At 38.4% G+C, this 13395-nt stretch overlaps 2 protein-coding genes across 12 annotated transcripts in view; one reads left to right on the plus strand and one right to left on the minus strand.

Annotated features, from left to right (window-relative positions):
• The window catches only part of ZFP14 (ZFP14 zinc finger protein), a 225154-nt gene that overhangs the window by 53875 nt on the left and 157884 nt on the right, over nt 1-13395 (minus strand). The gene's annotated exons all lie outside the window — the stretch shown is intronic.
• ZNF568 (zinc finger protein 568) overlaps nt 1-13395 on the plus strand; it is an 86110-nt gene that overhangs the window by 23192 nt on the left and 49523 nt on the right. For all 11 annotated transcript variants that reach the window (XM_073885234.1, XM_073885235.1, XM_073885236.1 and 8 more), the window contains 2 exons: nt 5026-5152; nt 5420-5515. In XM_073885234.1, coding sequence (XP_073741335.1) covers nt 5026-5152; nt 5420-5515 — 223 coding nt within the window. The remainder of the gene's footprint in view (nt 1-5025; nt 5153-5419; nt 5516-13395) is intronic.

Here is a 13395-nt window from a genome sequence, read left to right on the forward strand (position 1 = left end):
TACCCTGACTTTTCTCCAAGAGTAGCCCCAATGTCCTCCAAGCTCTCTCAGAGCCATGCATGCTGACCTTTAAAACTCTAGGCCTGGGACTAAGCCTGGGTGGCTCAGTCGGTTAAGCATCTGCCTTTGGCTCAGGTCATGATCCCAGCATCCTGGAATCGAGTCCTACATCGGGTTCCTTGCTCAGCCAGGAGCCTGCTTCTCCCTCTGCCTGCCGGTCCCCCTGCTTGTGTTCTCTCTCTCTGACAAATAAAATCTTTTTCAAAAATTAAAAAAAAAACCACAAAACTCTAGACTTTAAGTCCCATTGGTAGCAAGAACTCATCAAATTTAGGCCCGCTCGCTGTCCAAACCAGTTGCTGTGATAATTCATTTTCCCCATGTGCTCCCCTGTGTGCTAGTCGGTCTCTCACCCTTCTCTGTGAGTACAGCTCCCTCCCCACTACAGGGGCCATGATCAGCTGCTCTTCCTATCTGTGTCTCCACATTTTCTTCGATGTGGCCTCTTTACCTTTAGTTGTAGAGTTCAACTAATCTTCAGATATATTTCTGGGGTATTTTAGGATGATTTCATAATTATCTAGTTGTGTTCGTGGGACCATCTAGCCGTCTTCCTTTGTATCCAAAATATATATATACTGTCCTTTCTTTAATCATGGTTTCCTTTAGCTATGTCTATAATGGACGCTTTGAAGTCTTAGTTTGTTAAACCTGACATCTGAGCCCTTTCCCAGGCAATTTCTTTCTTTCTTTTTTTTTTTTAAGATTTTATCTACTTAACAGAGAGAACGCAAGAGAAGGAAAACAGGCAAGGGGAGTGGGAGAGGGAGAAGCAGGCTTCACGCAGAGCAGGGAGCCCGCTGTGGGGCTCGATCCCAGGACCCTGGGATTATGACCTGAACCGAAGGCAGACGCTTAACGACTGAGCCATCCAGGTGCCCCTCCCAGGCAATTTCTGTTGCCTCCTTTTTTCACTGTATGGATTTCGCTCTCCTGTTTCTTTTCCTGTTGTAATTTTTTGTTAAAAACTGAACACTTACCTTATATAGTGTAACAGTTCTGGTTACTGATTCCCATCCCTCCTTTTCTAAGAGTTGTTTTTATTTTTGTTTACTTACACATTTGTTCAGTGACTTGCCTATGTTATTTTAGTGAAATCTGTTTCCCCTATAGTGTGATACTTTGGGGTCACATCTCAGAAGGTATAGCCTTGGGCATGTGCAAAGACACTCTAGGATGATGGTGGTGTTAGAAGGGCTCTCTTTGTCCATTTCCTCTACCTCTTTTTTAAGTTGTCTGTCTTGTTTGGTATCACATCTATTGATTGCCAACGGATTGCGTTATTGTTTTTGACAATGCCTGGAACATAAATTGCTCCACTTTATGATCTCATTGAATTCAGGCAGGGGTAGTTTTTGAGGCCAGTCTTTGAGGTTTCTTCTGACTTCTTTCTCTTTAGTTGTCTTTTTTCCTGATTCTTTTTTTTTTTAAGATTTTATTTATTTATTTGACAGAGAGAGACACAGCGAGAGAGGGAACACAAGCAGGGGGAGTGGGAGAGAGAGAAGCAGGCTTCCCGCCGAGCAGGGAGCCCAATGTGGGGCTTGATCCCAGGACCCTGACATCATGACCTGAGCCGAAGGCAGATGCCTAATGACTGAGCCACCCAGGCGCCCCAAGTTTTAGTAGGTTTTCTTGAATAAATGGTTCTTCATTGCTTTATGCCCTTAGGGTAATTTCCAGAGACTGAAAATTTAAAAACAAAAAACAAAATTTTCACCAGTTATGCCTGTTTTACTGGGAAGCATCCATAGAGTACCTCATACTGCTATCTCAAAGTAGAATTCCTCTCAAAACTTGACACTCTTTTACTACATGTTCGTTTTATATCCCAGTTTGAATTATTATGTTTTATTTTTTTTCTTGATTTAGGCTTGACAAGTATTTAATTTATTAAAATGATCAAGATAACTGTTTTTAGAGATTTATATCTATATAAATGTATATATGTATAACTTTAATATTTATATTAAAGTATATAATATAAAATTATAAAATTATAATTACAATAAATTATAATATCATTACAATAAATTATAACATAAAAGTTATTTTATAACTGTAAATATTTATATTTATAACTTTTTTAAGTGTAAATTTAATTTGTTTTTACATTTACCAACTCATATATACCAGGTAATTTGCTCCAAAGTTATTTTAATGATTATTCCCTCACTCTTTACCTAAAATCTTAAGTACTAGTTTTTGTAAGTTTATTTGGCTAATTTGGCTAATACAATATTGGGTACTGACAGAAAAAATACTTTATATCTGCTTTTGCTCCTAGATTGTACCAGATGCTAGTTTTCTACATCTGGTTTTGTTTTCAGTCTTCCCTACTGCTCAATCTGACTTCTGTCTGCTTCTCCAAATCAGGATCATGTCCCATCATCATTGGCCTTTGATTTTTTTTTTCTGGTCATGATATTTGTCCTGTAGTTTCCCATCATTGGTGATTTCATATGCTTTCAACCTCAGCAAGAGAGGTTTCAAATGCACAAGTGTGTCCAGTTGTCTGTCTTGAGTCAGGGGATATTTGTGGGATTCTGAGACTCCTCCTGCTAAGTTGGAGAAAAAGTGTAATGACACTGCTTGGGCTACAATCCAGCTCTTACCACATATGAAGCTTTATGACCCTGGAAGAGTTATTCTTAACCCTGGTCTCCTTACTTTTCATTTTTATTTATTTATTTACTTATTTTTAAAGTTTTTTTTTTTAAGATTCTATTTATTTATTTGAGAGAGAGACACGCACAAGCAGGAAGGGCAGAAGCAGAGGGAGAGAGAATCTTTTTTTTTTTAAAGATTTTTTATTTATTTATTTGAGAGATAGAGAGCATGAGAGGGAAGAGGGTCAGAGGGAGAAGCAGACTCCCTGCTGAGCAGGAAGCCCGATGTGGGACTCGATCCCGGGACTCCAGGGTCATGACCTGAGCCGAAGGCAGTCGCTTAACCAACTGAGCCACCCAGGCGCCCCGGGAGAGAGAATCTTAAGCAGATCCTTTGGGCAACACGGGGCTCGATCCCAGGACCCGAGTATCATGACCTGATCTGAAACCAAGAGTCGGATGCTTTACTGACTGTATCACCCAGGCACTCCTTAAAGATTTTATTTTTAAGTAGTCTCTATACCCATTGTGTAGTGAACAATCCTAAGATCAAGAGTCACATGCTCTACGGACTGAGCCAGCCAGGTGCCCCTCCTTACTTTTTAAATGGATAAAGTAGCCACTGCATAACCTTACCAGGTTATTTTAGAAGTTAACATATCTAAAGAAATTATTACAGTACCTGGTGTATAACTACTCAGTAGATGACAGTGATGATAATGTTGATGGTAGTAATGATCATAGATCATAGAGACAGTGTCTCAGAAACACTAATTGCAGGGGCGCCTGGGTGGCTCAATCAGTTAAGATCTGACTTTGGCTCAGGTCATGATCCTAGGGTCTTGGGATAGAGCCCTGTGTCAGGCTCCCTGCTCAGCGGGAAGTCTGCTTGTCCCTCTGCCCCTCCTCCAGCTCATGCGTGCACACACACACTCTCTCTCTCAAATAAATAAATATAATCTTAAAGAAAAAAAAGGAACACTAATTGCAATCCAGCCTTTGGTGATTTTCATTTGTATTTCCCATTTTGTCTATTTCATTTGTACTATTTCTTTTTTTATTTTAAGATTTTGTTTATTTATTTGACAGAGAGATAGAGAGAACAAGTAGGCAGAGTGGGATGCAGAGGGAGAGGGAGAAGCAGGCTTCACTGAGCAGGGAGCCTGATGTGGGGCTCGATCCCAGGACCCTGGGATCATGACCTGAGCCGAAGGCAGCTGCTTAACCAACTGAGCCACCGAGGCGCCCCTCTTTTTTTTTTATGATTTTATTTATTTATTTGACAGAGACAGACACCTTGAGAGAGGGAACACAAGCAGGGGGAGTGGGAAAGGGAGAAGCAGCCTTCCACGGAGCAGGGACCCCGATGCGGGACTCGATCCCAGAACCCTGGGATCATGGCCTGAGCTGAAGGCAGACGTTTAACGACTGAGCCACCCAGGTGCCCCTCGTGTGTACTATTTCTTGAATAAATTCTCCCGAATGTGGGATATATGGGTGCTTTTTTATCTTAGCACCTTTACGGATAAAGATTTTTTCCTTACTTCCTTATTTGAATATTGAAGTTTTTAAGTGGGGAGGAAGAGTTAGATATATGTGATCAAGTAACATTCTTTTCCAGGAATTTGTCATTAGTTTCTTGGCTTCTCTTACATTGCTGTCATGATTTTAATTTTCATCCTCTGATTGTAAATAAAACAAACAAGAAACAAAAACCTGAGTCCCTTTCTTTGATGCCTAACTGTTGATTCTGTCCTTGGACCTTTACCCACTATGTATGTTCTCTACTACTCCTATCCTTCAGCCGTGGATTCAGCTCTCAATTTTAGGTTGATGGCTAATTCTCATCTTTCTTCGTACCTCTAACTGCATAGTGGACATTTCCATCTAGAAGTTGTATAGAAATTTCAAATTTTGCACATTCCAATTTTCATACCTCTCCTCATTCCTCCTGCCTTATTTCTCTTCCTTCTCCACTTTCTCCATGTTCCCTTTCTCACTAGGTCACACAGTCACTTGGACAGGTTCTGAGACAGTTACCTGTGAGTCATGTCTAACTCTTTCAATTCTGTCACAGACCAGTACAAATCAGTGACCACTATGTTCAGTTTCCTGCATAATAGATGATGAATGCTTAAGTTGATTATTAACTCAATAATCGACATCTTACAGGATATTTCCACTATGGTTTGTTTTCCCTCACGGTGTAATATAAGATTAGGTAAATATGAAGACTTGATACACAGTTTGTAGTGAACTCTGATCCCTGAGTTCATGATGGACATGAGTTCTTACATATTTTGACCACTCCATTGAAGTTTGATGAGTTCATATTAATTAGGATTGGTTTTTACAGGAAACAGTGACATTTAAGGATGTTGCTGTGGACCTCACCCAGGAGGAATGGCAGCAAATGAAACCTGCTCAGAGGAACTTGTACCGGGATGTGATGCTAGAGAACTACAGCAACCTAGTCACAGTGGGTAAGGGTAGCTTTGCAATTTTTCATGGAATTCCTTTCCATTTTTGAAGCGTATGAAGACTTTAACTTGCCAGGTGAATTTAGTCTGCCTTGTCTTTACATGATTGTATGTACTCATCTTCAGGGTAAAGTCTGATTACTTTGTCTCACTTTAGAAATTCCTTTGTCCTCATCCTTCAAAGGCCCTCAAGCTCCTAAGACTCAGCCCCAGGTGTGGATGGTGGTCTCCAGCATTAACATGCAAGTGCTTTGCTGTTTCCTGTAATAGGTTATCAAGTCACCAAACCAGATGTGATCTTCAAGTTGGAGCAGGAAGAGGAGCCATGGGTGGTAGAGGAAGAAATGCTTGGGAGGCACTGTCCAGGTGAATAAGTAAAGAGGCAGCTCTGAATGAGAAAGCCACATGACAGTTGTTAATGTGGTTGACACCATTTTACATTTTCCAAGATTTTCTTAAAAGCCCTAGTGTTCCAGGGTGACAAGCAGTATGAATGGATTGGATTCCTGTGACATTTCCAGATACTATTTTCTTCCTGTACTGGAGCTATCCTCCTTTTCCAAATTTTAGAGGGCTGGTAGTTCCATCGGATTTCAGGATGCCAACCTTCTTGAATTCATTTATTGCCTCAGTTTCAGGATTATTGTCCCTCTCTATGATCTTTAAGCTCTCTTTTTCCTTAGTGTTTCCCTTAGTTTTAATTCCTTATGTATTCAGCATTTCATAGATGTGTAGTATTTTAAAAGTATATTTGTTTCACACTTAGATTCCTTTCAATTTCTTTCCATTTTGAAAAGCTATAGACATATATTCTCTAACAGTATTCACAATTCCGATTTTAGTTCACAACCTTCACAAGCCCATGTAGCTTTAAGTTTCTGCCTTAGAAATCGGTGCCTTACTCCTACTTATTCCCACCTTCCGTTATGTTAATTTTTTAAAAATGTAAATATGCATACTTCAGAGCACCTGGGTCCATTAAGCATCCAGTTGTTCTTAATTTTGGCTCTGGTCGTGATCTGAGTCATGAGATCGAGCCCTAGGTTGGGCTCCATGCTGGGTGTGCAGACTGCTTGGGATTTTCTCTCTCCCTCTCCCTCTGTTCCTCCCCCACCCACTTGCTCTCTCCAAAATATATATATATTGCTCTCTCAAAAGAAAAATGTATATATACACTTGGTTAAAGAACATAAACAATCCAAAAGATACATTAAAAAGTAAGTCTCCCTCTTATCCTTGACACTGAGTCCCTTTCTTTCCCAGTTGCATCCATTCTTTCTCAGGGTTGTGCTGGCTCTTCTTGATTGTTATTTTACCATATGAATGTTAGATACAACTCTCTATTTCCAGAGAAAAACCTATTGGACTTTTTATTGGGAATGTATTAGGTATATAAATTAACTTTTAGAGATATGACATCTTTAGAATGTTGAGATTTTCTATTAAAGAACATGCCCTGTCTTTGTTCACATCTACTTTGTATCCTTCATAAATGCTTTCCAAGTTTTCCCTTTATAGCTTTTGTATATTTCTTAAGTTTATACCAAAGTATTAGATAAGAGAAAAAAATCAGTACTGTACTTTCTGTCTGTCCTTTCAGCACTGTGCTTTCTGTCATTGGAAAGGAATCTATAAACTCATCTTTAAGATAAAATTGTATCCCTGAAAAACACAAGAGAATCAACTGAAGAAGTATAACAAACAGTAAAAGAATCCAGTGAGATGGTAGGATATCAAATTAACAAATAAAAATCAATAGCTTTCATATATACTTCAACAACCAAGTAGAAGGTATGAAGGAAAGAAAACCACATTTATATTTCTAGCAATAAAGATAAAATACTATTTTGGGCATGAGCATGTAACAGTATACAAAACAAAGTCCTGTCCTCATGGAACTTATAATTTATTGGGAACTAGGTCCTTGAGTTTTTGCCCATAAGAAAATATCTTTTTTTCTTACCCTTTATTATTTGGCTGTGTATAAAATTCTTGGGTCATACTTTTTTTCCTAGTTTTTTTGTTTGTTTCTTTGTTTATTTGTTTGTTCTGTAGACAGTTCTCTGAAGACTTTAAATAATCCTCTACTATCTCCTGGCTTTGAATATTGCTTGGAGACCTCTGAAGTCCGATTGGTTCCCCTCATAGGTGACTTGATTTGTTTGCCTTGGATGCCCATAGGTTTCTTTTTTTTTTTTTTTAAGATTGTATTTATTTATTAGAGAGAGACACAGCAAGAGAGGGAACACAAGCAGGGGGAGTGGGAGAGGAAGAAGCAGGCTTCCCACCGAGCAGGGAGCCCGATGCGGGGCTCGATCCCAGGATCCTGGGATCCTGACCTGAGCCAAAGGCAGACGCTCAACGACTGAGCCTTCCAGGTGCCCCAGGTTTCTTTTTTTTTTAAAAGCTTTAGAACTTTTGAGGCCTATTAATCAATCACTGTCAGTTTTTCATTTCAACTTGTATATTCATGTTTTTTGGTTCTAATTAGCATTATCGCATATTGCTGCTGCAGATTCCTTTTACTATCACCATTACTCATCTTTAAGTGAGGTTATTTCTTGCTGGACCAATTATTTACAGAAGAGTGTCGAAGAGTGTCCGGAAAAATGCTCTGAGTGAATGGGAAACCCTTATCACTCATAACAACTTCCTTTATCATTCAGGGTTTTGTATTGAGAGTTGGTTTGCCCTTTACTTCTTCCAGATCAGAGATTATCAGTTGCATGCTTCCTCTAGCGTACGGTATCCCTTCTTTTTTTTTTTTTTTTTAAGATTTCATTTATTTATTTGAGAGAGAGAATGAGAGATAGAGAGCACGAGAGGGAAGAGGGTCAGAGGGAGAAGCAGACTCCCCGCTGAGCAGGGAGCCCGATGCGGGACTCGATCCCGGGACTCCAGGATCATGACCTGAGCCTAAGGCAGTCGCTCAACCAACTGAGCCACCCAGGCACCCTGCAGTATCCCTTCTACTCTCCTATGTCCACAGACTGCTTATATAAGAATAATAGCTGTTTGCATCTTCTTATTTAGTCCTGTCTTCCCTACCATTTGATAGGGCCAGATGAAGACCATTATGTTCCTGCCACCAGTTTCAACACATCTGGATCACACTGTTGCAAAAAATAACTAGTTCATTCTGCGCACAGTGTTCCTTCTATTCAGAGGAACTCTGTTCACTGTGCTTTCTGTCTGAGATAAGAAAGAACAGCCACTATCTCCAAGTTTCTTTCCTACCTAGTCCAGTCTCTCCTCTGGTCTTTCTTTATTTGCTGGAATTGGAGTTTAGCTCCCTTTTAGTTTCACTGAAGATGTATTTTCTTTTTGTTTTCTTCTTCACTTTTACAGAAAGAAGACAGGACACAGAGATGTTTAATTTGACCGTTTTGAAACAGGAAGTCCTCTGTGCTATATTTGATCCTATGGATCACCCTTTTTGGAAATGTCTTTCCTTTTGCTCTTTTCTAAAAGATTTTGATATCCCTCAGTTCCTGTTTATTGTTTATTTCCTGTTCCTTTAGGAAATGTCTTATATATGACTTTTTCTTTCAGCCCTCACTGGGCATTATCCAGAGCCATTCTAAATTACATATAGATTCTTTTTCCTTTATGTACCTTCATGACATAGGTGTGTTCATGCCTTTAAATCAGTATTTAACTACAGAAATGGCAACATTTAATGTCTCCAATACTCTGAAACTCTTCACATCTTTGCCTTTAATTATGAGGGTTCTTACCTATTGTGGTTCTGTTATTTAACTTGGAGTTTGATTTCTCGTAAACAGTCCCCAGCACTTCTAGCCATTATAGATCTACCCTCATCTTTGAGCTAACTTTCTAGTCTATGTCTACCAGAGTGATATGAAGTCTTAAAACATACTGCTTATATATGTTTTCATACTTGATTTCTTTTTTTTTAAAGATTTTATTTATTTATTCATGAGACAGAGAGAGAGAGAGAGAGGCAGAGGGAGAAGCAGGTTCCCAAGGAGCAGGGAGCCTGATGCGGGACTCGATCCCAGGACCCTGGGATCATGACCGGAGCCGAAGGCAGATGCTTAACCATCTGAGCCACCCAGGCGCCCTTTATACTTGATTTCTGAGGCTTAATCCACCAAAAGAAAGACTGTCTTATTCTTCATTTAATGATTCATGAATTGATTGGTGTAGAGCTATATTGGGAGAGATTCTTCTTATTGTTTTTGTTGTTTTAAAATATTTATTTGGGGTGTCTAGGTGGCTCAGTTGGTTGAGTGTCCGACTCAATTTCAGCTCAGGTCATGATCTCAGGGTCATGAGATGGAGCCCCGCATTGAGCCCCTTGGGCTCTGCACTGGGCGTGGAGCCCGCTTAACATTCTCTCTCTCTCCCTCTCCTCCTCCACCCCCACCCGCACATGCGACTCTCTCTCTCTAAAAAAAAATAACAAATAAAAATGAGAAAAACAATATTAAAAAAAGCAAAACATAAAAGTTTTGAGAGGAAAATTAGCATGACATGTTCATGGGGTAAAATTTGAAGCATAGCTTGATTGGAAGAGGGGAGACCTTAAAGGATTAGTGAAATAGAGAATGGGTTATCTAGCGTAGAGTCAGAGAAGTCTGAACTTTGCCAACCTTCATGCCCTTTTTTGTATTTTTAAAACCTTGTTGGTAATTTAGTTCAGTTTTTTCCCTTTTTAATTTTTTAAGAGATTTTTTCCCTTTTTTAATCACTGAACTATAGCTATGGTTTTGCTTTACGCATGGTGGCAGTCAGGTTACAGCAGTAGTTTATAGGCAGGGACTTAGAAGATAACTGAATATAAAGATTAAAAAATGTCTAATTATCTGAATTTTAAGTTACCCACAGTTGAACCTAGAGAAACCATTATAGAGCTAATAATGTACAAAAAATATTATTTTGAGCAACAGTATGTCCGCCATGAAGAAAGAACAAAAGCAAAACACAACAGGATTTGCTGGTAAGGACAGTTTCAGCATGGAAAAATGAACATAGGATAAAATGATAGTACCTGCTATTAGAACAATGCAGTGAATCAGATCTTGAGCAAAGATGACTTGCCTTGTGATCTTTTCATTGGATACTTATATGCCTTGTTCTTTAAGCACCTAAGAGAATGACTTGCAATTAGATGGAAAGTTGAAGCTGTCGCCATTGTTATTACCAATTTGGGGCTGGATTTAGTTTGGACAGCCTAAACTTCAAGTGTTTTTATACAAAACAAGGGAATTAAAACTTATGAAAATTGCTTTTCATCTGCAGAATAGACAAGAGCTAAACTTCCTAGGATCATAGAGCAGTTAATCTAGGCAAAAGTAATAAGAACTTGGGTTATAATTTGCTTCTGTAACCTAATGCTACTGTTATCATTTTCCTTTTATAGTATTTCTTTCCTTTTTAAAATATATTTTTAATTTTTCTCAAATACATGTACTTCTTTTTAAAAAACAAAGAAATACAAGGCTTATGACAGTCTCTTCTTCTGACCTCACATTTTACGTCATTTAGGCAATCATTTTCATTTCAACTTACTTAGCTATTTCTTTTAGTATTGATCTTTATTTCTAAATAAATACTTTAAAACATTTTATTATAGGGGTGCCTGGGTGGCTCAGTCATTAAGCGTCTGCCTTCGGCTCAGGTCATGGTCCCAGGGTCCTGGGATCGAGCTCCACATTGGGCTCCCTGCTCACTGGGAGCCTGCTTCTCCCTCCTCCACTCCCCCTGCTTGTGTTCCCTCTCTTGCTGTGTCTCTCTCTGTCACATAAATAAATAAAATCTTTTAAAAAAATAAATAAATAATTTTATTATAGTCATTTTCAACCATACAAAAATAGAGTATAAGGAATCCTCATTGTATTCATTACTTAGCTTCAGTAGTGATCAACATTTTGCCAGACTTGTTTATCTGTCTACCCCAGTTTTGTTTTGGTTTTGTTTGCTGAACTCTTTTACATTTCACCTTTGAATACCATTGTATATATCTCTAACAGGTGAAATTATTTAAATAACCACAATATTATTATCACACCTAATAACATTAATCGTACTTTCTTACTATCATTTGATATTTAGTCTCTGTTCCTATTTCCTCAGTTGTCTCAAGAATATATTTTTATGGTTGGTTTATTAGAATCAGGATCTAAATAAAGATTAGCACATTGCATTTGGTTGACATATCTCTTAGGTCTGCTTTAATTCTTAAGAGTTTCTCCCCCTGCCCTTCCCTCCCAACCCATTTTTTCCCCACACATTTAATTTGTGTAGAATCCAGGTCATTTGTCTTTTAGAACAAGGGTCAGCAATTTTTCTCTTTAGAAGGCCAGATAATAAATAAGTTTTGTGGGCCGGATAAAGTCTCTGTCTCATATTCTGTCTCTCAACAACCCTTTAAAAGTGTAAAAAAACATTCTTAGCTCACAGGCTGCACAAAAACAGGCTATCACTATTTTTTGCCAACCCCTGCTCTAGAATGTCCCACATACTGGATTTGGCAGTTTGCTTCCTCATGGTGTTTTACATACTCCTTTATTCCATTTTTCCTATAATCTGGCCTTATTGTATTCAAGTTCAGTTCTTTAGCAAGGATACGTCATTGATGGAGCTGTGTGCATCATATTAGATCTTATCAGATTGGTTTATCCCACTTTTATATTAAGATTGATGAGTAGAGGGGCACCTGGGTGGCTCAGTCAGTAAAGTGTCTGACTCTTGATTTCAGCTCAGGTCATGATATCACGGTCGTAGGATTGAGCCCCACATGGGGCTCCACACTCAGCATGGAGTCTGTTTGAGATTCTCTTTCTCCTCTCCCTCTGCCCCTCCCCCTGCTCTCACTCTTTCTCTCTCAAAATAAATAAATAAAATCTTTAAAAAACTGATGAATAGATTCATGTGTTGTGAATCAGAATCCATCTATTTTAAAGATTCATACTAACTTTTCACTTAAGGCTTTTAACAGCCATTGATAATCTTTGGCTAGATCCATTATTTTATTAGAGGTTTCTTCTGCTTTTATTAGCTGAAATCTCTCATAAAAAAGAACTCAAGGGGCGCCTGGCTGACTCCATCAGTGGAGTGTGCAGCTCTTGATTTTGGGGTTGTGAGTTCGAGTCCCACATTGGATGTAGAGATTACTTAAAAAAAAAACAAAAACAACTTAAAAAAAAAAACAAGAACAACTCTGTCAATAACTGTTTGATTACCCTGAAATATAGTTTTTACAGAGCAGGAAAGAGAAGTACTTGACTCCTTTCCTTCAAAAACTTTTTCTTTTAAGTAGTCTCCATGCTTAGCATGGACCCCAACATGAGGCTTGAACTCAGAACCCTGAGATCAAGACCTGAGCTGAGACCAAGGGTCAGATGCTTAACTGACAGAGCCACCTAGGCGCCCCCTTCAAAAACTTTGAGAATAATGATTGGTGTCCTAGCATTCTCTAGTTTGCCAAGTTAAATCATTATAAATTTATATAATGAGCATCAAAATAAATAACATATTATTCAGTGCATGTAAATGATATATATGGAAAACATTTAAAAATGTTTATATATTTACAAAACATATAAATTATGTTTCATTTATTTTTTTTAAAGATTTTATTTATTTGACAGAGAGAGGCACAGCGAGAGAGGGAACACAAGCAGGGGGAGTGGGAGAGGGAGAAGCAGGCTTCCTGCAGAGCAGGGAGCCCAATGCGGGGCTTGATCCCAGGACCCGGGGATCATGACCTGAGCCGAAGGCAGATGCTTAACAACTGAGCCACCCAGGTGCCCTATAAATTATGTTTTAAATATATTTTATATGTTATTTATTAATAAGCCCATATTATTAGCAAATTTAATGCTCAGATTGTCATATCACTAGCCAGAGGATTCTTTGGCTAATTTTATAAATTTCCTACTCCAGACATAAAATAGCTACTTTTCTAAAACCCCTGCTTCCTTTAGTGGGAAATGATTTGGAGACCACAATCTGGGCACAATAGTTGCTCATTAGTACTAGGTTGTCATTGCTTATAGAGCTTGTAAGTGGACAAAGCTAGAAAAATACACTTTTTAGAAAGAAAAAAACGTACATATTTATACTGATACATCCAATTCAAATTAAAGAGTGTAGGGTTTTTCTTACCTTTTTTGTTTTGTTTTTGTATCTTTTATACTGAAAATCTCGGCTCCTTTTTGCATTAAAATATTTATTTGCTTAATCCATATATATTTCCCAACCTTGGCATTGCTGACATT

This window comes from Callorhinus ursinus, unplaced genomic scaffold (assembly GCF_003265705.2).
Source record: "Callorhinus ursinus isolate GAN/ISIS: 27379988/994484 unplaced genomic scaffold, GSC_fseal_2.0 scaffold61, whole genome shotgun sequence".
In the NCBI taxonomy this organism is placed as follows: Eukaryota; Metazoa; Chordata; class Mammalia; order Carnivora; family Otariidae; genus Callorhinus; species Callorhinus ursinus.